This window comes from Thalassophryne amazonica, chromosome 15, assembly GCF_902500255.1.
Source record: "Thalassophryne amazonica chromosome 15, fThaAma1.1, whole genome shotgun sequence".
NCBI classification, from domain to species: Eukaryota; Metazoa; Chordata; class Actinopteri; order Batrachoidiformes; family Batrachoididae; genus Thalassophryne; species Thalassophryne amazonica.
In genome coordinates this window covers 44,407,396-44,433,621 of record NC_047117.1, presented here as the reverse complement: position 1 = coordinate 44,433,621, position 26,226 = coordinate 44,407,396, and the positions used below count along the sequence as shown (strand labels likewise).

Here is a 26,226-nt window from a genome sequence, read left to right as displayed (position 1 = left end):
TCCCTGTTTTAACAATGCCATTTATGTTTTCTGTTGACAAACCTCATTATAACTGCTCGCTTGTCTCCATCCTCTCTCCTGGGCAGGGGGTGGCACGCTTCAATGTTATTACAGTCCATTGGGAATACCTTTAGATTGCAGGAAGTCAGCCACCTGTTGTTCCACTGAGCTGGGCCTCCTGCTCAGCTGGCCTCCCGCTCCGCTGTCTTCTGACACCGCCCGTAGCGTAGGATCGAGGTTTAATATGAATTCCTGTAATAATAACGTCGTTCATCCTTGTGTACTGTTCCAACTCCGCAACACGGTTCTCCAGGTACACCAGACGCCGGTCTTTCTCGGCATTCTGGATCCGGAGAGCCTTCACTTCTTCCACCAGCTCCATAATGGATTTCTGCTGCATTTTAACAACAGAGATTTCCTCAGACAAAAAGTCCAGGGACTTTTGATATTGTCTCCCTCCTCCGCCGTCAGTGCTTCTTCGGACCCATGGTCAGATAACTCCGCGACTGGCGCCTCAGGGCCTCGGTAAAGCCGCGCCGGTGGAACTGCGCTGACGCCTCGGGCTCAAGGTGGAGCCGCGCCGGTGGATGTGCGCTGACGCCTCGGGCCTCGGTAAAGCCGCGCCGGTGGAACTGCGCTGATGCCTCGGGCTTCAGGTGGAGCCGCGCCGGTGGATGTGCGCTGACGCCTCGGGCCTCGGTGGAGCCGCGCCGGTGGAAACAATCCTGCTGTAGGCGGTTTTATGATGATAAAAACATGTATTTTTCATCAAGAGTAACGCTACACACTCTATGTGTAAACGAGTAACATAAAGACTTTATATTTACTCCGTGTGAATGATTTTAATATTTCTAACAGTCTGAACAGTTCAAATGAGGACTGCAGCTTTCAGTTGTTCATCCAATCAATGGACGGCACCAATGGATGTATTTTGACTTATGAATAACTAACAAGAAACGTGTCAACAATCACATAACTTATCTATAACTCATGGTCTGTGTATGCAGGACATATTTAATTTAATTTAATTAGCTTATAATGCGCCAAATCACAGCAAAAGGCCGTCTCAAGGCACCTTATATAAAACAATTCAACATAAAATTTAATAAATATTAAAAATGAATAAAAAAAATTTCAAATACATGAATAAAAACAGAAGTAAAAGAATAAAACAGATAAAAATAAAAACTATTCATAAGAAAGAGAATAAAAATAGGTTTTCAGTCTTGACTTAAAAATGTCCATGGACTCTGACTGCTTCACGGTCACAGGAAGACTGTTCCACAGGGTGGGTGCACTATAGGAAAAAGGCTCTTTGACCTGCTGACTTCTTCTTCACCCTGGGAACACAGAGAAGTCCAGCATCCTGCGACCGCAAAGCCCGGGCCGGCACGTAGAGTTCCACCAGATCAGCCAAATAAGATGGTGCCAGTCCATGAACAACCTTATAAGTCAACAGCAAAACCTTAATATCTGCTCTCAGAGAGACAGGGAACCAGTGCAAAGATGCCAAAATGGGTGTGATATGTTCAGACCTTCTGCTACGTGTCAGAAGTCTGGCGGCAGTGTAATGAACCAGCTGAAGACCCCTGATGCTGGACTGTGGGTAACCCTGAAAATAGAACATTATAATAATCTAGTCTAGAAGAAACAAAGCATGAATCTGGGTCTCAGCATCAGCCGTAGACAGGATGGGGTGGATCCTCGCTATATTTCGCAGATGGAAAAAAGCAGTCCTAGTAACATCCCTGATGTGGAGGTCAGAAGACAACGTGGGATCAAAAATTACCCCAAGGTTCCTCATTTTGTCCGTATGATGTATGACACATGAACCCAGGCTGAGCGCCAGCTGATCAAACTGATGCCGATGTCTCGCTGGACCAAGGACCATCATTTCAGTCTTATCAATGTTTAAAAGTAGGAAGTTACTAGACATCCAACTTCTCACTGATAGAAGACAGTCCTCCAGGGATTTTATGGGAGTGAGATTTCCCGCAGTTATCGGCATGTACAACTGAGTATCATCAGCATAACAATGAAAGGCAATCCCAAAACTCCGCAGTATATGCCCAAGGGGTGCCACATACAGGGAGAAAAGCAAGGGGCCTAAAACAGATCCCTGTGGAACCCTAAATCTCATGTCAACAAGGTCAGAGGTAGTGCCATTATACAAGACACATTGACAACGACTGGACAGATATGACATCAACCAGGCAAGGGCACTTCTAGTAATCTCCAAAAATTCTGCAACCTATCGAGCAAAATATGATGATCCACAGTATCAAACGCAGCACTGAGATCTAACAGCACCAAAACCGTAGTGGTGTCTGAGTCCATTGCTCGCAGAAGATCATTCACTACTTTAGTGAGTGCTGTCTCTGTGGAGTGATATTTCCTAAAAGCAGACAGCAGCGGCTCAAAAAGATCATTCTCAGTGAGGTGGTCTACAAGCTGCCGTGAAACCACCTTTTCTAAAATTTTGGAACAGAATGATATATTTGATATCGGCTTGTAATTTTTCAATACACTAGGGTCAAGATTAGATTTCTTAAGTAATGGTTTAATCACTGCAGATTTAAAACATTTCGGAACAGATCCAGAGGTTAATGACAGATTAATAATTTCTAGCACAGTCGGCCCAAGAGTGGGCCACAGGTCCTTAAATAATTTTGTTGGTATGGGATCAAATAAACAGGTTGTGTTTTTTGTAGACGTCACAAGTTTTGTCAGCATGCCTAATGAAATACTATTAAATTCTGTCAATCTAGGTAACACCTCAATGGTAGCGCCCACCTCCATAGCAGGTTTTAATGGCTGGGCCAAGGTGTGCTGAGATATGATTAGCCTAATATGTTCTATTTTCTTCTCAAAATAATCCAAGAAATCCTGTGCTGAAAAGGGAGAACCACTAACAGGTGGCTGCCGGTGAATAAGAAATGCGACCTTGTCAAACAAAACCTTTGAGTTATGTTTGTTTTTACTGATCAAATCAGAGTAATAGGCCCGCTTCGTGGCTAGTAGTGCATGCTTATAATCCAAAATAGCATCTTGCCACACAAGGCGGAACACCTCTAATTTGGAACAACGCCATTTCCGTTCCAAACCTCTAGCCTTCTGCTGAGGTCACGCAAATAACCACTGAACCAAGGTGACTGTGCCTTAGGAGGGCGTGACCTTAAAAGAGGAGGCGCAATCTTATCAAGTGTAGTTTTAAGCGTTAAATTTAGACTATCAGCGAGGATGTCCACTGATTTAGCATTCTCCAGATTCAAAGCTAAATATCAGGTAGTCAGGCCTCAAGTTTCAGTCATAGTTGAGGGGTTAATATGACGCCGCAGTAGCAGACAAGGTTGTTGTTCCACTAAACGTGGCAGCGTAAATGTAAACCTGATAAGTGAATGGTCGGAGACTATAGATGCGAGAGGCAAAATGTCAATATTTGTGACAGCAAACCCACGTGCAAGAACCAGATCCAGGGTATTTCCACTAATGTGTGTCGGGTCCTGAATGCATTGCTGGAATCCTAAAGCATCCACAATTTGCATAAATGATTTGCTAAGGGGATCAGAGGGCTTAATTATATGAATGTTAAAGTCACCAATAATCAAATGTTATCTGCACGAGTTGACAAACGAGAGATGAACACACCAAATTCATCTAAGAAATCAGAGTATGGGCCAGGGGCCTATAAACAGTGACAAAATAACATAGCTGAGGCTCCAGTTTTATGACCCAGTACTTAGCATCACGGGCATAACGGAGAGACAGATGCTCAAAGGAATTATATTTGTGACCCCCAACAGCTAATAAAGAAAACCTAGATTTGTAAATAAAAGCAACACCCACCCGCCTTGCTTCACACCACAAGACACGTGACTAACTGTGTACGCCGGTGACAAGCCTCATTCAAAGGAAGGAGAGTTGTGGGTTTGAGCCAGGTTTCACACAAAGCCAATCATATCTAAATGATGATCCATGATTAAATCATTAATCAACAATGATTTCGAGGACAGTGAATCTGAGGTTCAGGAGACCCAGGGTAAGCACCTCAGTGGGGATGACAGTCTCACTGTTTGGAACCTGGGGAAGCAAGCCCAGTTCTGAGAGCACCCACTGGTGCACATCAATCCGGCAAAGACGTGGATGGCCGGGCCGACAGTCCTCAGAGCCGACCAGCGGCAACACACAGGTTTTAACTAGATCCACAAGGCGCCAGGGCAGCACAGATCCTGCCAGAATTCTGTGCACAGCTTGTCCAGAAGCCAAACAGCAGGCCAAACAGAGCTTCAGCTTCACCAGACGTCCACTTCGTCTCCCGTGGTGAGGACTGTGCTTTCAGCCGAAAGGCAGCGCAGGAGCATGGCACAGAAAAGCCGGCACCTCTGCTAAAAATGCGGGCAAACCGGGGGCTGGAGATCCAGCAGAGTTTGGCGATCATACACCCGCAGTGCCTCTGATTCAAAAACACCATAAATTAAAAACAATAAATAACAAACAGACTGGAGAGCAGCCGTTGTGTCTGGCTGCTCATATGTCAACGTATGCCAATGATTGTGTCTGGCTGCTCATATGCCAACGTATGGCATATGAGCCGTACATTGGATGCCTCGAAAATATGGTGCATGCCCAAAAATTTCAGCGTACTCGCTGTATTAAAATGTGTATCAGAAACCTGGTATCATGGCAAGTCATGATTCAGCAGCACGAAATATACATTAATCTATTGGTTCATGATATTGTGACAAAAAAAAGTGATGGCTGCACGAAATTAAAAGTGAAGTGGTGGTGGGGGGGGGAGTTGGGGGTGGTTATAGTTAGGGTGGGGGGAAGCAGTAGTATTAGGTTATGGTTAAGGTTAGGGTCGGGGGTAGAAGTAGGGTTATTAACAGTGAGTTACAAAAAACCCCCGTCACGAAAATTTGACTAATTTTGTGATAGTAGCACGAAAAAAAACATCGTGAGACTGGGCTGGTATCAGTGTGCTTCAGCATGCTTTTAACTTGTACAAAACTTAATTTATTAGACATACGCCTGTGTATGCCAGCATTTTTGATATGGTTTTTAATAGGTTTGAGACCTATAGCAATATGTTTTTGAACACTACAACCGGAAATCTTGTTGTCCAGATAATCTGCATGTAGGGGTAAAATTCAGCTATCCTCTGGTAGTCATGAAAAGAGCTTCCACACTGTTGTTTCATCACTATTCCTCTATTGTCACTCTGTACTGTAACCTAAACGTACACTACAAAGCCATATCCAAATCAGAAAGGTGCTGCCAGACTCTTAAATAAAGTGAGGAGACCACCTCCTGAGCTTAACGACACAGGTCAGGTCACCTGTAAGATTCCAAAGTGAGCTGGTTATGATACTCAGATGTGACTTCCACAGATGTTAAGTGCTACCTGTGATCTTATGTTCAAATGATCTCACCAAAATATTCCCTACTACTGAGACTTGACAAATTTCATTAATCATGTCTCTGTCTCTTCTCCTACTCTTTAAAGACATAAATGAGTGTGAAGACCTGAAAAGTCAAAAGAAAATATATGTGGAATGAAGGGGAAGTGTGAGAACACTCAAGGAAGTTACTGGTGCAGATGTTCAGAAGGATACACAAATTATGGGTTCCAAAGTACTCCATGCTCAGGTGGGTGTACATTATTGCATTCTGTTGTCATTCATATTATCCATATGGTCTGTAATATTTGCTTGTGTCCTTTTTTTCCTTTTCTTTTCTATTAACAATTTTCTATTAACAACCTGACAGATGTACATGCTTTATGTTATTTCTGGATTGATTTTACCCAGCTCCCCCTCTAGCTGCCACCTTATCGTGGTGGGGGAGTTTGCGTACCCGGATGATCCTAGGAGCTATGTTGTCGGGGGCTTTGTGCCCCTTGTAGGGTCAGACTAAGGGCAGTTCAGAACCTCCATGACCAGTAAAAAATCAAGGACCGAGACGTCGCCCGTATGGGGGAGCTGGGGCCCCACCCTGGAGCCAGGCCTGGGGTTGGGGCTTGCGTGCGAGCGCCAGGTGGCCGGGCCTTAGCCCATGGAGCCCGGCTGGGCTCAGCCCGAAAGAGCGACGTGGGCCCGCCCTCCTGTGGGTTCACCACCTGCAGAGGGGGCCATGGGGGTCGGGTGCAGAGAGGATTGGGTGGCGGTCGAGGGCGGGTAGCCCGGCGGCCCGGTCCATGCCCACAGCCCCTGGCTGTTGGGACGTGGAATGTCACCTTGCTGGGGAGGAAGGAGCCTGAGCTTGTGCAGGAGTTTGAGAGATACCGACTAGAGCAGGGGTAGGCAACCTGTTCCAGAAAGAGCCATGAGGGTGCAGGTTTTCTTTGCAGCCACTGACTCCACCAGGTGATTTTACTGATTAATATCACTTTGAGCAGATGGAATCAGTTAATCAGTGAAATCACCTGGTGGAGTCAGTGGCTGCAAAGAAAACCTGCACCCTCATGGCTCTTTCTGGAACAGGTTGCCTACCCCTGGACTAGAGAGAGTGGGGCTCAACTCCACGCACAGCTTGGGCTCTGGTACCCAACTCCTGGAAAGGGGCTGGACGCTTCATTTTTCTGGCGTTGCCCATGGAGAGAGGCGGAGAGCTAGGGTCGCATTGCTTATTGATCCCCAGCTCAGTCGCCATGTGTTGGAGTTCACTCCAGTGAACGAGAGGGTCGCGTCCCTATGCCTTCGGGTCGGGGACAGGTCTCTCATCGTTGTCTCGGCCTACGGGCCGAGCGGCAGTGCAGAGTACCTCACCTTCTTGGAGTCTCTGGGAGGGGTACTAGATAGCGCTCCGACTGGGGACTCCATTGTTCTCCTGGGGGATTTCAACGCCCACGTGGGCGGCGACAGTGAGACCTGGAGGGGTGGTGATCGGGAAGCACGGCCTCCCCGATCTGAACCCGAGTGGTGTTCAGTTGTTGGACTTCTGTGCTAGTCACAGTTTGTCCATCACGAACACCATGTTCGAGCACAAGGGTGTCCATAAGTGCACGTGGCACCAGGACACCCTGAGCCGGAGGTCGATGATCGACTTTGTAGTCATATCATCTGACCTTCGGTCACGTGTCTCGGACACTCGAGTGAAGAGAGGGGCAGAGCTGTCGACCGACCACCACCTGGTGGTGAGTTGGATCCGCTGGGGAGGGGAGGAAGCCGGTCAGACCTGGCAGGCCCAAACGTATCGTGAGGGTCTGCTGAGAACGACTGGGCAGAACCCTCTGTCAGCGAGGTCTTCAACTCCCACCTCCGGGAGAGCTTCTCCCAGATCCCAAGGGAGGTTGGAGACATGGAGTCCTAGTGGACCTCGGTCCCGAGTTCTCCACCTCCATTGTCGATGCGGCTGCTTGTAGCTGTGGTCGCAAGGTCTCTGGTGCCTGTCGCGGCGGCAATCCCCAAACCCGGTGGTGGACGCTGGAAGTAAGGGATGCCGTCAAGCTGAAGAAGGAGTCCTACTTATCTTTGTTGGTAGGTGGGACCCCGGAGGCAGCTGACAGGTACCGGCAGGCCAAGCGTGCCACAGCCCGTGCAGTCGCAGAGGCAAAAACCGTGTCTGGGAGGAGTTCGGGGAGGCCATGGAGGAGGACTATCGGTCGGCCTTGAAGAGATTCTGGCAAACCGTCTGGCGCCTCAGGAGGCGGAAGCAGCTCTCCACCAGCACTGTTTACCATGCGGGTGGGGAGCTGTTGACCTTGACTAGGGATGTTGTCGGGCAGTGGAAGGAATACTTCGAGGATCTCCTCAAGCCCGTCATGTCTTCCGAAGAGGAAGCAGAGACTGCGGACTCAGAGGCGGACTCATCCATTACCCAGGCTGAAGTCAGTGAGGTGGTTAGAAAGCTCCTCGGTGGCAAGGCTCCTGGGGTGGATGAAATCCGTCCTGAATACCTTAAGTCTCTGGATGTTGTGGGACTGTCTTGGCTGACACACCTCTGCAACATCGCGTAGCGATCAGGGACAGTGCTCTGGATTGGCAGACCCGGGGTTGTGGTCCCTCTGTTTAAGAAGGGGGACCGGAGGTTGTGTTACAACTATAGGGGGATCACACTCTTCAGCCTCCCCGGTAAGGTCTATTCCAGAGTACTGGAAAGGAGAATTCGACCGATGGTCGAACCTCGATTCAGGAGGAGCAGTGTCGTTTTCGTCCTGGTCGCGCACACTGGACCAGCTCTACAACGCTCAATCGGGTGCTCCAGGGTTCATGGAGTTCGCCCAACCAGTCCACATGTGTTTTGTGGATCTGGAGGAAGGCGTTTGACTGTGTCGCTCGGGGCACCCTGTGGGGGGTGCTCCGGGAGTACAGGGTCCTGGGTCCTTTGCTAAGGGCTATCCGGTCCCTGTACAACTGCAGCAGGAGCTTGGTTCGCATTGCCGGTAGTAAGTCAAACCTGTTTCCAGTGCACGTTGGCCTCCGCCAGGGTTGCCCTTTGTCACCGGTTCTGTTCATTATTTTTATGGACAGAATTTCTAGGCTCAGCCAGGGTGTAGAGGGGGTCTGTTTGGGAACCACAGAATCTCATCTCTGCTGTTTGCGGAACAATGTGGTTCTGTTGGCTTCATCAAATCAGGACCTTCAGCATGCACTGGGGCGGTTTGCAGCCGAGTGTGAAGCGTCCGGGATGAAAATCAGCACTTCCAAATCCGAGGCCATGGTTCTCGACCGGAAAAAGGAGCTTTGCCCTCTTCAGGTCGGTGGAGGTGTCCCTTGCCTCAAGTGGAGCAGTTTAAGTATCTCGGGGTCTTGTTCACGAGTGAGGGACGGATGGAGCGTGAGATCGATAGATGGATTGGTGCAGCATCTGCAGTGATGCGGTCGCTGTATCAGACCGTCATGGTGAAGAGAGAGCTGAGTAGGGGCGCAAAGCTCTCGATTTACCGATCAATCTACGTTCCGATCCTCACCTGTGGTCATGAGATTTGGCTCATGACCAAAAGAAGACGAGATCGCGAGTACAAGTGGCCGAGATGAGTTCCTCCGCAGGGTGGCTTGGGCGCCCCCTTAGCGATAGGGTGAGGAGCTCGGTCACTCGGGAGGAGCTCGGAGTCGAGCCGCTGCTCCTCCACGTTGAAAGGAGTCAGTTGAGGTGTCTCGGGCATCTTTTCCAGATGCCCCCTGGACGCTTCGCTGGAGAGTGTTTCCGGGCCACGTCCCATTGGGAGGAGGCCCTGGGGAAGACCCAGGACAACGCTGCAGGGACTACATCTCTCTTGGCTTGGGAATGCCTTGGGGTTCCCCCGGAGGAGCTGGGGGAGGTGTGTGTGGATCGGGAGGTCTGGGTGGCTTATTCTTGAGCTGCTGCCCCTGCAACCCGACTCCAGATAAAGCCAGAAGAAAATGGATGGATGGATGGATGGATTTTACCCAGTTTACTTTATACATATTATGATGTTGTTATCAAGACTACTGTTACAAAAGGAACAAAAAGCTTAACACACCAACCACACCACACTCAGTAGGGGACAAATAGACACTACCAGTCAAAAGTAAAGTATGGACACTTCACTTTAATGGTAATACTATTGTTACATAGCGTATCCGGAAAATATTCACAGCGCTTCACTTTTTCCACATTTTATGTTCCAGCCTTATTTCAAAATTAAGTAAATTAATTTATTTCCCCTCAAAATTCTACTCACAACACCACCCCATCATGACAACATGAAAAAAGTTTGTTTTTAGATTTTTGCAAATTTATGAGCACAGTTGCCTCCACCATCCAAAAATGGAAGAAGTTCAGATCGAGATCAGGAGAGAAGGGCCTTAGTCAGGGAGGTGACCAAGAACCCAATGGTCACTCTGTCAGAGCTCCAGCATTCCTGTGTGGAGAGAGGAGAACCACCCAGAAGGACAACCATCCATGCAGAAATCCACCAATCAGGCCTGTATGGTAGAGTGACCAGACAGAAGCCACTCCTTAGTAAAAGGCACACTGGCAGCCCAACTGGAGTTTGCCAAAAGATACCAGAAGGACCTAACTGAACATCTATGAAGAGATCTGAAAATGGCTGTGCTCCCCATCGAACCTGATTTAGCTTAAGAGGTGCTACAAAGAGGAATAGGCAAAACTGCCCAAAGATAGGTGCACCAAGCTTGTGGCATCATATTCAAGAAGACTTGAGGCTCTAATTGCTGCCAAAGGTGGCATCAACAAAGTATGAGCAAAGGGTGTGAATACTTATGTACATGTGATTTCTTCATGTTTTATTTTTAATTAATTTGTTTTTCATGCTGTCATTATGGGGTCTTGTGAGTAGAATGCTGAGAAAAAAAAAAAAAGAATTTACTTCCATTTTGGAATAAGGCTGTAACACAACAAAAATGGGGGAAAAAGTGAAGTGCTGTGAATACTTGCTGGATGCACAGTACGTAAGACACTCCAAGCACTGAGTTGAGTGGGTTTACACAATGCCGCAGCAATAAATGACCATGACCTTGACCACCTACAGTAACCACTAATCTTCTTTCCACTGCTTCATCAATAATGTGGCACATTGTTGTTTACTGGATTGTTGTTTGCTGGCCATTAAAAAAATTTTAATATGCTTTTTCTGAATGGCTTATGTTTTTGTGAAACCTTCACATTTACTTCTTCAGAAGAACCTCACAAGACAAGTGACTGTTTTTGTTTGGTGATTTATTCACTGCTTTTACATACCAGACTCCTTAGTGTTTTACTTTGGTCCACCTGACGGTCTAATCTCATGTTATGATCCATTCCCTCCAGAGCTCGAATGTGAAGGCTTCACTGACAACAGCATGCCTGTTCAGGTGGGTTACAGGTTTATTTACAGTTATTACAGACACCAACACTGTAAAAGATAAAATGTATTAATCTTTCCTCCTTGCTTTCAGTCGTAGCAAACCTCTTTTTCATGAAGAATATGGGTTCATTTTTCTAGATCTCTTTGCAATCAATTGTTTTTTATTGAAGATCCTTGAGAAACTTGTCTCTAATCAAATTCTTGCATATTTGTCAATGAATGATCTTTGGAAGGACCAGAATGACTGCTGCCTCAGTGGTTGCTGAGGCCAAAACTTAGGGTGTGTTCAGAGTTTGGAGGAGCCATAGAGAATGCCTTCAGTCATGCTGTGGTTCTATTGGCTTCATTAGACTGTGACCTCTGATACACACTGGGCAAGCTTAATTCTGAGTATGAAGGGACTGCGATGAGGATCTGCACCTCTAAATCCAAGACCATGGTCCTCTTTAGGAAAATGGTTGATTGTTCACTGTGATGCAGGGGAGAGTTAGTGCCCTGAGTGGAGGAGTTTAATTATCTTCAGGTCTTGTCCATAAGTTAGAGTGTGAAATTGATAGAAGAACTGGGGCAGTATCTGATGTTTTGTGGAGTCTGTACTGGACCATCGTGATGAAGCAGTGGAAATGAGATTCCTCCATCGAGTATTTGGGCTTACACTTAGTAGAGGACCCATTGAGTCTGTGACCAATTTTCCAGGAGTAAGTTTTAAACACAAATTCTTGGAGATTGGCCCAAAAAATGAGATTTTAGCTGGGGTAACTTTTTTCTCAATGTGGGCTAACTCCACTAGGGGGTGATCAACAAAATGGCAGCCAAAATCAGTATTAAAGGATTTTTAACTGAGCACCAGGTCTGTACCGGAAAATATCAGACCAAGGTGTTGACAGTATGGACCGAGCATTATTGAGCAAATGAGGTTAATAATTTGTTTATTATATTATATTATATTATAATATATTCTAGATATAAACACGCAAACTTGTGGTATCACCCAAATATGAAAGCTGCTGACGGTTTTGAGGTCGTAGCCAGACCAAAATCATTTTCTTCACCTCCACGAAGAACTTGCTAACAGATCTGAGCAAATGAGGTTAATAGTTTGTTTATTATATTATATTATATTATATTATATTATATTATATTATATTATATTATATACATTATTATATGGTATGGGATTTTGCCAACTTATGATTGGCCCATTCACCACTTTCTGAGCTGTACCACAAGCCAAGTTGGCTACTAGTGGAGCCGAGTTGACCACTGGTGGAGCCAAGTACACCTCACGTGCAGCGTAGCGCTAGTTAATCGAGCAACGCCTTCTATCGATAACGACCAATCAGATAACATAATACAACGCCTACTTTGGCTGTCAGTTTGTTGACAAGATGGCAGAAGACATGTTTGTGTCTGTTAGCGACGCTGACTTAAAACAAATTTTGCACGAAAAAGATGCAAAGAACACCCACAGAAATACACAGTCAGCAGCCAACCTGTTTCGCAAAAACCTCACTGAAAGGGACATGTGCCCAACTTTGAAACTTATGACAGATGGATGCTTGATGGAGTACTCGGTCAATTTTACGTGGAAGCTAGACAGGCGAATGGAAATAAAAAGAAAACAAGAAAAAAAAGAAAAAAGAAAACAAGCCTGATGACTCTTCGTCACGGACTTAACAGACATCTCCAGTCAATCGATGGGATGTCATTTGGTGCAGTATGACAGTAATAATAAAGAGTTGAAACTTGAGATTGATTTTTCAGTTTTAGTATGTTTGACAAACTCCCAGTTTTCTTCTTTACCATATAATAAAGCAGTTATAGACTTTTGATTTCAGTGTACCTGTGATTATGCAAACCTGGTCAGGATGGGGTTCACCGAGGCCAAGGCCGCATAATCACGGGTACACCTCATCAAAAGTTTATAATTGTATATAAATACGCAAACTTACGGTATCGCCCGAATATGAAAGCTGCTGACGGTTTTGAGGTCGTAGCCACACCCGATCGCTTTCTTCTCCTCCATGAAGAACTTGCTAACAGATCTGTGTGTTTTTCCGATGCTGTTTAGATATTTACAGAGTATGTTCATGTCTGACTTGGCTTTTCTAATTGTGGTTTTAGCTTTCTGATTTGCAAAGAATGTGATACATGTTCTGGACCGATTGTCATGGTAACAGTCTGACATGAGAAAATATCAGACTGGAAATCAGCCAATCAGAGTGCATGTAGCGTTGTAGCTATATAATAATATGGCATATTTTCACTTCTATGTGACCTAGGACATTAATTTTGGTGTGTAAATCGACAACCCAAATTCCAGTGAAGTTGGGACTTGTGTAGGACACAATGTCAACAATTTGAAATGTGGACTCATCAGACCACAGCACACTTTTCCACTTTGCGTCTGTCCATTTCAAATGAGCTAGGGCCCAGAGAAGGCAGCAGCGTTTTTGGATGTTGTTGATGTATGGCTTTCACTTTGCATGGTAGAGTTTTAAATTGCACTTGTAGATGTAGCGACAAACTGTGTTAACTGACTGGTTTCCGAAGTGTTCCTGAGCCCACGCGGTAAGATCCTTTACACAATTCGGAACAAAAAGTCTGTGGGGTGTAGAGCCTTCTCCTACCATGGTCCGACAACAATTGGAACAATCTACCTGCAGTTATTAACAAGGTTGGGTAGGATTACTTTGAAAGAATACATGTGGATTACATGTATGTATGTACATACATTTGGATTACTTGTAATCTGATTACTTTTGGATTACATTTCAAAGTAATCCTACCCATCCTTGGTTATTAGGCAGTCTGACACGGTGGAGACTTTTAAATTAAGACTGAAGACCAACTTTTTTAGACTGTCTTATCATTAAGACAGGTTTCTTTTCAGCACTGTAGCCAGGCTGACAAAGAGTCAGAGCTCTATTGAGCTGAGTATTCCATTATCTTTAACTAGTAATGAGTTCATGACTTTCTTTGCTAACAAAATTTTAACTATTAGAGAAAAAATTACTCATAACCATCCCAAAGACGTATCGTTATCTTTGGCTGCTTTCAGTGATGCCGGTATTTGGTTAGACTCTTTCTCCTCCGATTGTTCTGTCTGAGTTATTTTCATTAGTTACTTCATCCAAACCATCAACATGTTTATTAGACCCCATTCCTACCAGGCTGCTCAAGGAAGCCCTACCATTATTTAATGCTTCGATCTTAAATATGATCAATCTATCTTTGTTAGTTGGCTATGTACCACAGGCTTTTAAGGTGGCAGTAATTAAACCATTACTTAAAAAGCCATCACTTGACCCAGCTATCTTAGCTAATTATAGGCCAATCTCCAACCTTCCTTTTCTCTCAAAAATTCTTGAAAGGGTAGTTGTAAAACAGCTAACTGATCATCTGCAGAGGAATGGTCTATTTGAAGAGTTTCAGTCAGGTTTTAGAATTCATCATAGTACAGAAACAGCATTAGTGAAGGTTACAAATGATCTTCTTATGGCCTCGGACAGTGGACTCATCTCTGTGCTTGTTCTGTTAGACCTCAGTGCTGCTTTTGATACTGTTGACCATAAAATTTTATTACAGAGATTAGAGCATGCCATAGGTATTAAAGGCACTGCGCTGCGGTGGTTTGAATCATATTTGTCTAATAGATTACAATTTGTTCATGTAAATGGGGAATCTTCTTCACAGACTAAAGTTAATTATGGAGTTCCACAAGGTTCTGTGCTAGGACCAATTTTATTCACTTTATATATGCTTCCCTTGGGCAGTATTATTAGACGGTATTGCTTAAATTTTCATTGTTACGCAGATGATACCCAGCTTTATCTATCCATGAAGCCAGAGGACACACACCAATTAGCTAAACTGCAGGATTGTCTTACAGACATAAAGACATGGATGACCTCTAATTTCCTGCTTTTAAACTCAGATAAAACTGAAGTTATTGTACTTGGCCCCACAAATCTTAGAAACATGGTGTCTAACCAGATCCTTACTCTGGATGGCATTACCCTGACCTCTAGTAATACTGTGAGAAATCTTGGAGTCATTTTGATCAGGATATGTCATTCAAAGCGCATATTAAACAAATATGTAGGACTGCTTTTTTGCATTTACGCAATATCTCTAAAATCAGAAAGGTCTTGTCTCAGAGTGATGCTGACAAACTAATTCATGCATTTATTTCCTCTAGGCTGGACTATTGTAATTCATTATTATCAGGTTGTCCTAAAAGTTCCCTAAAAAGCCTTCAGTTAATTCAAAATGCTGCAGCTAGAGTGCTGACGGGGACTAGAAGGAGAGAGCATATCTCACCCATATTGGCCTCTCTTCATTGGCTTCCTGTTAATTCTAGATAGAATTTAAAATTCTTCTTCTTACTTATAAGGTTTTGAATAATCAGGTCCCATCTTATCTTAGGGACCTCGTAGTACCATATCACCCCAATAGAGCGCTTCGCTCTCAGACTGCAGGCTTACTTGTAGTTCCTAGGGTTTGTAAGAGTAGAATGGGAGGCAGAGCCTTCAGCTTTCAGGCTCCTCTCCTGTGGAACCAGCTCCCAATTCAGATCAGGGAGACAGACACCCTCTCTACTTTTAAGATTAGGCTTAAAACTTTCCTTTTTGCTAAAGCTTATAGTTAGGGCTGGATCAGGTGACCCTGAACCATCCCTTAGTTATGCTGCTATAGACGTAGACTGCTGGGGGGTTCCCATGATGCACTGTTTCTTTCTCTTTTTGCTCTGTATGCACCACTCTGCATTAATCATTAGTGATCGATCTCTGCTCCCCTCCACAGCATGTCTTTTTCCTGGTTCTCTCCCTCAGCCCCAACCAGTCCCAGCAGAAGACTGCCCCTCCCTGAGCCTGGTTCTGCTGGAGGTTTCTTCCTGTTAAAAGGGAGTTTTTCCTTCCCACTGTAGCCAAGTGCTTGCTCACAGGGGGTCGTTTTGACCGTTGGGGTTTTACATCATTATTGTATGGCCTTGCCTTACAATATAAAGCGCCTTGGGGCAACTGTTTGTTGTGATTTGGCGCTATATAAAAAAAAAATTGAAATTGATTGATTGATTAATCTAATATGTTTTTATGTTTGCCTTGTAATTTCTGTTTATTCTACTGTATTTTATCTTTTTATTGTGCCATTCTTGATTTTAATTTTGATTTTAAATTACTTTGTGTTGTAATGAATTGTGTGAAGCGCCTTGGGGCAACTCTGTCGTGACATGGTGCTATATAAATTAATAAATTGAAATTGAATTGAAATTGACAATGATGTCGGTACTGCACGGTGTGGTGTGGGTCAGAAACAGAGTAATTTAACATTATTTTATTCATTTTTTATTTTGGTCAACCGTTTTCATTGTGTACAGAATGGTGATGAGTCGAGTGGCTGTGATAAATGTTGCCGTGAATAAATGAAGTACTGTGACTCTTTAAACTTTTAAAGCTCCCACTGCTTTCTGATCAGCGGATCTGATCAGGTCTGATCAGGTCATCACAGACCTGAATAATGAAACACTGTGATGATTTAAACTTTTAAAGCGCCAGTCGACCGCGATCTGGTGTGATTTGAATGAAGTGCTGTGTGATCTGTTGGTGTGGTGATCACTGGCAGTGATGGCCCTTTAAATGTATAAACAGCGCATTATCCCTCTGGGACTAAGACCAAGCTTTACTAAATTCTAAATAACTTTTGAATGATATGAGATAGAAACTTCCTTTTTTTTGCTGAAAAGTTAACTCCGCGGACTTTCGAGCCAGCCATAGGCCATCTTTGTACCCTCATAGAAGCTGTGTGATGACGTGTGCAATGTGCAAGTCCAATCGGACTTGGTTCACTGTCACATGGTTTTCCAAAATCCAATCGTAGGGCAGATTTACCTCACGTGAAAAGCCAAAGATCGTTTTCAGGAGTAATATGTTACTAGTTGGCCTGTTTGATTAACCCCCTGGGTGCTCCAATGAGTACATACTATTAGTACATACTCAGTGTGCCCTGCGCCATTATGCACAGAGATCATTGAAGGCAGGAGCACACGGAGAGCCTCCAATGACAATCTCATGTGCTCAAACAAAGAGTGTGTAACTATCAGGATTGCTCCACTAGTTTGCATGTGAATGTTACTGGATAACTCTGTTGCTTTCTCTGCATAAAGCACTGTTTACCATCTCAATGGACAACAAAACGCATAGACCATTTTGTATATATTGTTCAAAATGTGCATTTGTGTTTATTGTTTGAACCTTCTTGCTGCACAGTCTTTCACACAAGACCTCAAATTACCTTTATAAAGTGTCCAAACAGTTGTTTATTATAGTTTGCTGTGTGTTTTGAATAAATGTGTGTGGAAAATTATTTTTCACTTTATTTTTTCCTTGCTTAGTTTTGATTGTAAACCTTCAGTACACTTGTAAAACACAACAAAAACATATATATTCTGAAAGCACAGGTTGTCCTGAAAAAAAGAGTCATAAAACTTGATTGTGGGATGTAGGGAGAGCTGTTAACAGCAATAATAAAACATTTATGCCACGCGAGAGAACTGTCCAAAAATGCCCTCGGACCCCAAAGGGTTAATCAGGCATGACCACACCTGATTGATCAGGTCATCTGTAGATCACACCGACGACGCTTTAAGAAATTATAGCGCATTAATCAGGTGTGATCACCCTGATTGATTGATCAGGTCGCCTGATGATCACACCACAGCAACAGCCGGCACTTTAAAATTTTAAATCATCACAGTGCTTCAGTGTGTTCTGCAGCAGAAAAACCACTGAGAGACTTGCTTTAAAATGCTGTTTCCAGCCACAAATTAAAGTATTTTCAGACATCATTTTCAAAAATCAGGAGCTTCATGTGGATTCATGCCCGTCTGTGATGGTGAATTAGACTGAAATGAACAAGTAACATTTACTCTGTGTGTGAATGAAAGAGTCTGTCCACATGAGGACTGCAGGTTTCAGCCAATCAGTTTGCCAGCATTAATGGATGTATTTAGACACGTGTGCCAACAATCGTATAACTTACCTACAACTTATTTCCAGCATGTGCCGGACATATGAGTCACACGCTGGCATGCATTGAAAATTTTCAGCATACTCAAAATTTTTTGAGGAGCTCAGCTTATTAGGATATACATCAGCGAGCTTCAGCGTGTTTCAGCGTGCTTTGTGCTCTTAACTTCTAAAAAACTTACGCTTAACTTATTGGACTTATGCCAGCGTTATTTAATACGATTGGCATACGCTGGCTAAATCATCATGTTGTGACAGGGCCTCGAGTAATCGCGAATTAATTTGTTGTTCTGAATTTAGGACTTGTGTTTTTTAACTTCTTGTGCTTTTAATGTTTTTGTATTATAAAGCACTTTTAAAATCTTGACTTGACAGTACTTTATAAATAAAGTGTTTTTGACAATCATTTTCATGATGATTATTATTAACTTTCAATTCAGGAAAAAGTGTCAAATGTCTGCACTGCTGCCTTGAACTGGGTAAATATATATATAAATAATTTCCATTTCTCTTTTAGTCTCTTAATGGCCTGGCAGATGTTTTGTCCATGATGAAGAACAGCTGTTTGGCTTTGTCAAACCCAAATCATACAAAAGAAGAGAGGCCTGATGGAGACATGCTACTGAAGGTCAGATGTGCATGTACACACACATGCATGCACATATAATTCTCCCTGGAGTGCCTATAGTAAGTGTGGCAACATTCAGTGTCCCAGGGTTTTGACTGATAGCCACCATGTTTCACCACCAGACTGCGGTTGTAAATCACACACATCTCAACACAGCGGGTTGGCAGATCAATCTAAAACAAATACAAGTGTATAGATAGGATACAAATGTGACTTGACCCAGCTATCTTAGCTAATTATAGGCCAATCTCCAACCTTCCTTTTCTCTCAAAGATTCTTGAGAGGGTAGTTGTAAAACAGCTAACTGATCACCTGCAGAGGAATGGTCTATTTGAAGAGTTTCAGTCAGGTTTTAGAATTCATCATAGTACAGAAACAGCATTAGTGAAGGTTACAAATGATCTTCTTATGGCTTCGGACAGTGGACTTATCTCTGTGCTTGTTCTGTTGGACCTCAGTGCTGCTTTTGATACTGTTGACCATAAAATTTTATTACAGAGATTAGAGCATGTCATAGGTATTAAAGGCATTGCGCTGCGGTGGTTTGAATCATATTTGTCTAATAGATTACAGTTTGTTCATGTAAATGGGGAATCTTCTTCACAGACTAAAGTTAATTATGGAGTTCCACAAGGTTCTGTGCTAGGACCAATTTTATTCACTTTATACATGCTTCCCTTGGGCAGTATTATTAGACGGTATTGCTTAAATTTTCATTGTTACGCAGATGATACCCAGCTTTATCTATCCAGGAAGCCAGAGGATACACACCAATTAGCTAAACTGCAGGATTGTCTTACAGACATAAAGACATGGATGACCTCTAATTTCCTGCTTTTAAACTCAGATAAAACTGAAGTTATTGTACTTGGCCCCACAAATCTTAGAAGCATGGTGTCTAACCAGATCGTTACTCTGGATGGCATTTCCCTGATCTCTAGTAATACTGTGAGAAATCTTGGAGTTATTTTTGATCAGGATATGTCATTCAAAGCGCATATTAAACAAATATGTAGGACCGCCTTTTTGCATTTACGCAATATCTCTAAAATCAGAAAGGTCTTGTCTCAGAGTGATGCTGAAAAACTAATTCATGCATTTATTTCCTCTAGGTTGGACTATTGTAATTCATTATTATCAGGTTGTCCTAAAAGTTCCCTAAAAAGCCTTCAGTTGGTTCAGAATGCTGCAGCTAGAGTACTGACGGGGACTAGCAGGAGAGAGCATATCTCACCCGTGTTGGCCTCCCTTCATTGGCTTCCCGTTAATGCTAGAATAGAATTTAAAATTCTTCTTCTTACTTATAAGGTTTTGAATAATCAGGTCCCAATTTATCTTAGGGACCTTGTAGTACCGTATTACCCCATTAGAGCGCTTCGCTCTCAGACTGCGGGCTTACTTGTGGTTCCTAGGGTTTGTAAGAGTAGAATGGGAGGCAGAGCCTTCAGCTTTCAGGCTCCTCTCCTGTGGAACCAGCTCCCAATTCAGATCAGGGAGACAGATACCCTCTCTACTTTTAAGATTAGGCTTAAAACTTTCCTTTTCGCTAAGGCTTATAGTTAGGGCTGGATCGGGTGACCCTGGACCATCCCTTGGTTATGTTGCTTTAGACGTAGACTGTGGGGGGGTTCCCATGATGCACTGTTTCTTTCTCTTTTTGCTCCGTATGCATCACTCTGCATTTAATCATTAGTGATCAACTCTTTTTCCTGGTTCTTTCCCTCAGCCCCAACCAGTCTCAGCAGAAGACTGCCCCTCCCTGAGCCTGGTTCTGCTGGAGGTTTCTTCCTGTTAAAAGGGAGTTTTTTCCTTCCCACTGTGGCCAAGTGCTTGCTCATAGGGGGTCGTTTTGACTGTTGGGGTTTTTCATAATTATTGTATGGCCTTGCCTTGCAATGTGGAGCGCCTTGGGGCAACTGTTTGTTGTATTGGCGCTATATAAGAAAAAAGTTGATTGATTGATTGATTGAAAATGTACAGAAAGGATAAAAATGATGGAAAATAGAGCAACATCCAGCTCATGTCTCTGTCAGGCAAGTTCATGTTCAAGCTTGTACTTAGTATGTATGTTCTCTCTCTCTACCTTTCAGGCTTTTAAATTATAATTATGGCTGTAAAATAACACATTATAGTTACTAACAGTGATGCCGGTAACATGTTACATATCTGACCGCTTTTTTTCAGTAATGAGTCATCTAATGCGTTAATCTTTCCAAATCAGTTATCAGATTGAACTTACTTCTCTGAGTCACTGTGCGTTACTATTTGTATTGTGGGTCAATCTCAACCCGTGAGCAGGGGAGGTCAGCGTTCGGTTAACTGCCCACTTCATCCACTTCAGCGAGCTGCTGCACAGAGCCGTATCCGCTGTGCAGCAGCTTTGATTTGAAGGACAGTTGTCTCTCAAAGCGCAGTGATGCTCAGAGCTATGGTTTTACAAAGACATTTTTACTCTTTTTCTTTAAAATTCTGTGCTGCTTTGTGTCTTCTCACTAAAAACAGCTGATCTGCAATGTGCAAATAGTAACACTTTTTTCAACCTAAATGCGCCTAAAGTCTCTCTCTGAGGATGACATGACGTAAAAAACGCTGATAAAGTTTCTTACCTTTCAATCTGGTTGTGTTTTCTGCATAAATAAATGTTATCCATTCCTCCATACAAACAGCAAGTTAGGGGCGAATCCATGTGGGAAGTGGGCACAACAGTTCTAGATTAAAGGTCCACTTTTGAAGACATTTTTTGAAGACACTATTACTACTACTACTACTGCTACTAATAATAACAATAAGAAGAACAACAACAACTAAAATGTTTAGAAAGAATTTAAATGTTTGTTAGAATGAATTTAAAAGTTACATTTATAAACAATGTAGGTTAGCAATGGAAAGTTTTACCATTACAGTGCTGTCAACTGTTAAATATGAGGTCAAGAAAGATGTCTTTATTTTATTTTTTATAAAACAAGTGTTTATGTTCATTGAAGTCAAGAAAGGGTGACTATAAAGCGGGTACTGGCAAAAGTGGTTATCATTTTCATGTTGAGGTGGCAGGGGGGTGTTGTCGGCAGCTGCTGAAAGTAACTCATACAGTAAATTGTGATTTAACTTAGTTACTTTTGAAATTGAGTAATCAGTAAAGTAACTAAGTTACTTTTTCAAGGAGTAATCACTAATCAGTAATTGAATTACTTTTTCAAAGTAACTGGGGCAACACTGGATAGTAATTAATTGTAGAACTGACAATGTCACAACAGTTTATATTCAGGCCAGAAATATATACAGTTGTATGTAAACGTTTCGGCACCCCTGATGATTTCCATGATTTTCCTTCATAAATAATTGGTTGTTTGCATCAGCAATTTCAGTTAAATATACAGTATCATATCGTCATCTTCCTAAAATAATGGCCTCAGTCATATTCTCCAAAACATGACTTAAGCCATTATTTTAGGAAGGTGAGGATATAGCAGACAAACACAGTGATATTTGAGAAGTGAAAAGAAGTTTATAGGATTTAGAGAAAGTGTGCAATAATTCTTTAAACAAAATTAGCCAGGTGCATAAATTTGGGCACCCCAACAGAAAAAATTAAATACATCAATATTTAGTAGATTCTCTTTTTGCAGAAATAACAGCCTCTAAATGCTTCCTATAGCTTCCAATCAGAGTCTGGATTCTGGTTGAAGGTATTTTGGACCATTCTTCTTTACAAAATATCTCCAGTTCAGTCAGGGTTGTTGGTTTCCGAGCATGGACAGCATGCTTAAAATCACACAACAGATTGTCAGTAATATTCAGGTCTGGGCACTGAGATGGCCATTCCAGGACGTTGCACTTGCTCCTCTGCATGAATGCCTTAGTAGATTTTGAGCAGGGCCATTGTCTTGTTGAAAGATTCAGCCCTGGCACAACTTCAACTTTGTCACTGATTCATGAACATTGTTCTCAAGAATCTGCTGATATTGACTGGAATCATGTGACCCTCAACTTTAACAAGATTCCCAGTACCTGCACTGGCCACACAGCCCCACAACATGATTGAACCACTTCCAAATGTTACTGTAGGTAGCAAGTGTTTTTCTTGGAATGCTGTGTTCTTTTTCAGCCATGTATGCGGCCCCTTGTTATGTCCAAATAACTCAATTTTAGTTTCATCAGTCCACAGCACCTTATTCCAGAATGAAGCTGGCTTGTCCAAATGTGCTTCAGCACACCTCAAGCGACTCTGTTTGTGGTGTGTACGCAGAAAAGGCTTCCTCTGCATTATAGCACCATACAGCATCTCTTTGTGCAAAGTGCGCTGCATAGTTGAATGAGAGACACTATCTGCAGCAAGATCATGTTGTAGGTCTTTGGAGCAGGTCTGTGGGTTGACTATGACTGTTCTCACATCCTTCGCTTCAACTTATCTGACATTTTTCTTGGCCATTTTTCTTGGCCTTGGGTCTTAACTAATACTGTGCCTGTGGTCTTCCATTTCCTCACTATGTTCCTCACAGTGGAAACTGACAGCTGAAATCTCTGAGATAGCTTTTTTTATCCTTCCCCTAAACCATGATGTTGAACAATCTTTGTTTTCAAGTCATTTGAGAGGTGTTTAGAGGCTCCCATGTTGCCACTCATTAGAAGAGATGCAAAGAGGGGAAGCATTTGCAAATGGTCACCTTAAATACCCTTTCTCATGATTGGAGTCACCTGTGTAAAGAGGTCAAGGGTCAATGAGCTTACCAAACCAATTTTATGTTCCAATAATTAGTGCTTAAATGTATTCAAATCAATAAAATGACAAGGGTGCCCAAATTTATGCACCTGCCCAATTATGTTTAAATAATTATTGCACACTTTCTGTAAATACCAGAACCTTCATTTCACTTCTCACATACCAGTGTGTTTGTCTGCTATATGATATATTTAACAGAAATGTCTGATCCAGACAACCAATGATTTATAAAGGAAAATCATGAAAATTATCAGGGGCACCCAAACATTTGCATACAGCTGTATATTTAATACCACCGAATACCATTATTCTGGAACTCAATAATGTTTTCAGGGCATTGACAGAAAGATGAGAGATAAATAGCGCTGTTCCTTTTTTTTTCTGAAGGTGTTTCACATGTTAAAGCTGTACAGAATTTTTAGTTTTTTTCAGATTTATTTATTAGCCTTTAAATAGGTGATTCCTAATATGACACTGTCAATATGATCAAACTTTACGTTGTCTAGAAAAAAAATTAAACAGTTCCACTGAAGGGGAACATTGTACAAATAATGAATGTTTATGAGTTCAGTGGTGCGAATATTTCATAAGGTGAAAGATGGAATGTTCCATGAATGGTACGTTACAGCTTTCACCGAACTGAATATTCGTTCCATTGAAAGAATGATAAAACATTTATTATTTGTTTTATATAACGGCTAAAATAGATCCTTGTCATTTGATATTTTATTAATTTATAAGCAACAGAAAAGGGGCTTACATTTTGGTGTTCGTCACTGGTGCTTTGACGTCAACAGTCCATCACAATGTCATGATCTGCTCTGTGTCTGGATTTTCATTTTGCTTTTGTCTTTCATCTGTGTCCATGTCCCCAATCTTTCATCCTCCATCTTTGATTTTTGATTCATGATTGCTTTTGTCACTGATTTTATTTGGCATGTTTACCACTGTCGTCATTCATTGTATTTTCTGTGTTTTATGCATTTGCCACCTGTTTGTTCCTTTCTTTGTTTCCTTTCTTGTTTTTCATCCATATTTTAACGTTCTGGGATCAGATTGAGGACCAGGTGATGTATGGATATGCATGATTGTTATTGACATGCTTATATAATAAACTAAAAGAAACTACCAAAAGCAATGATTTTTTTTTTTTCCAATTTCAACGTCAAATTATGTAAATGTGTTTTCAAATGTATTACTTTTTTTATCTAAATGAGCCCTGTTGGGTGAGGATAGGACAGGTATGACTGTGGAGTTGTCATGCATAAGCTCAATAAATACAGTGTGCAATGGATCAAGGAAAATTCAGGCTTCACTGCCCTCATTATGTAGGCACCCTGTTCCTGTGTGCTGTTTGAATCCCTTTATCTGTGTCTCACAACTTCAACAGAGTCTTTTTACAGCGACCGAGGCCGTCTTGTCCTCTGGTCAGATGGACAGCAGTGTAGATGTCGGTGGATTGCTCACAACTGTGGAGGACGCTGTGAGGTTCCTTGGACCACAGCTCAAAAACAACCACACCAGGATGGCGACCGATGAGACAGGTGACAATATCTATAACACAACTGGACATGTGAAAAGAAGAAGCTTAGATACGTCTTCCCCAACAGAATGACATCTAGAGTTTAAAGAATGAAATGTGAACTATAGGAGGTTATTTATGTTAACAGATGCAGAAATTACTGTACAGAGGGGAAGGACTCCACCCACTGGACCAATCCATCTGACCAATGAGAATGCTTCTATGGACACTGACTGGACAACAGCTGCTGGGAATGGAACATACCCCGGTAATACCTGCTCTTCTCTTCTCTTCTCTTCTCTTCTCTTCTCTTCTCTTCTCTTCTCATTTGTTATTGTTTTTACAGGTTTTTCCATGGCTGCATTACTGACCTACAAAAACATTGACAGATCTGTTAGTTGGTCCTTTGAAAACCTCAAAGAACACCAAAAAGATGGCCGAGATCCTTCCTTCCAGATCCTTTCTAAGCTTGTGTCTGTCGTGGTCTCTAACCCATCCACATATAACCTGAGCCACCATGTCATCATAACCCTCAGACATCTGCGGGTAACTCTGCCACACTCGTTTTATTGTGATCTTATGAGAACAATGGTGTCTATTTGATTATATTCAAAGATGGTATTGTAAAAGGACTAAAGAAAATGTGTTTTTTTCATGTTAGGACAAAAAAGGGTTGTCTAATGTGAGCTACATCTGTGCATACTGGAAGAAAGGCCATGGTGGGAAAGGGACATGGGCTGAAGATGGTTGCTATGAGGAACTTTCCAATGACACACACACTGTGTGCAGAGTTGAACACCTGAGCAGCTTTGCTGTTCTCATGGCCGTCTACCCCATAGAGGTAAGAGACACAAAGACAGTGTCCATCAAAACAAAACAGCTCGTTGTCAGATATTAATGCTTTTAGCAAATATAACAACACATTTTGTTTCTTGAAACCTAAAAAAGTCCTAAAAATAAATGAACTTTGTAGGCTCTTGCATTTCTACAGGACTTTTCCATCTGAAGCAGGTTACAAAGCACTTTAAAATGATGCCCCACATTCATCCATTCAGTCCCACACCAATATCAGTGTACTGCCATGCAAGGTGCTCAGCTGCACACTGGGAACAACTTGGAGATTTAGGACAATTTTTCTGGTGTAATGGGGATCTGAACCTAGGATCCTCTGGTGTCACACCCACCACTTTCAGTTCTAAACCATGACCTCCCTAAAAGCAGTGTTGATGTTGGTGGTGATGAGTCCATATCCTACAGATTGTTAATGTGGTACCTTAAAAATAATAAATATTATGATCTTATTGCATTAAAAGGCCAAATAATAAGGACAACCCCTAACAAATCTGCTGAACTTTGGTAGATAGATAACATGGTCACAAGTCACCACAGGAAATATATACAGGAAATACACTGTTTCCTTCCCACACTGTCTCTTTCAACAAATGTGTGGTGTTGAAGTTCCATGTTTTAAATTAGCTTGTTTGCCTGTTTCTTTCTTTTACAACACCCACATTTGGTTGTCACCAAGGCCACCACTACTTATTTAAATAAGCAAAA

General features: G+C 42.6%; 1 protein-coding gene across 1 annotated transcript in view; it reads left to right on the top strand.

Moving 5' to 3' along the window:
- Window positions 1–26,226, top strand: part of LOC117526584 (CD97 antigen-like) — a 93,562-nt gene that overhangs the window by 58,041 nt on the left and 9,295 nt on the right. Inside the window, 8 exon segments of the mRNA XM_034188642.1 lie at window positions 5,507–5,536; window positions 5,539–5,649; window positions 10,735–10,778; window positions 18,317–18,427; window positions 24,538–24,691; window positions 24,818–24,937; window positions 25,016–25,215; window positions 25,331–25,510. Of these exon segments, the coding sequence (XP_034044533.1) occupies window positions 5,507–5,536; window positions 5,539–5,649; window positions 10,735–10,778; window positions 18,317–18,427; window positions 24,538–24,691; window positions 24,818–24,937; window positions 25,016–25,215; window positions 25,331–25,510 (950 nt within the window).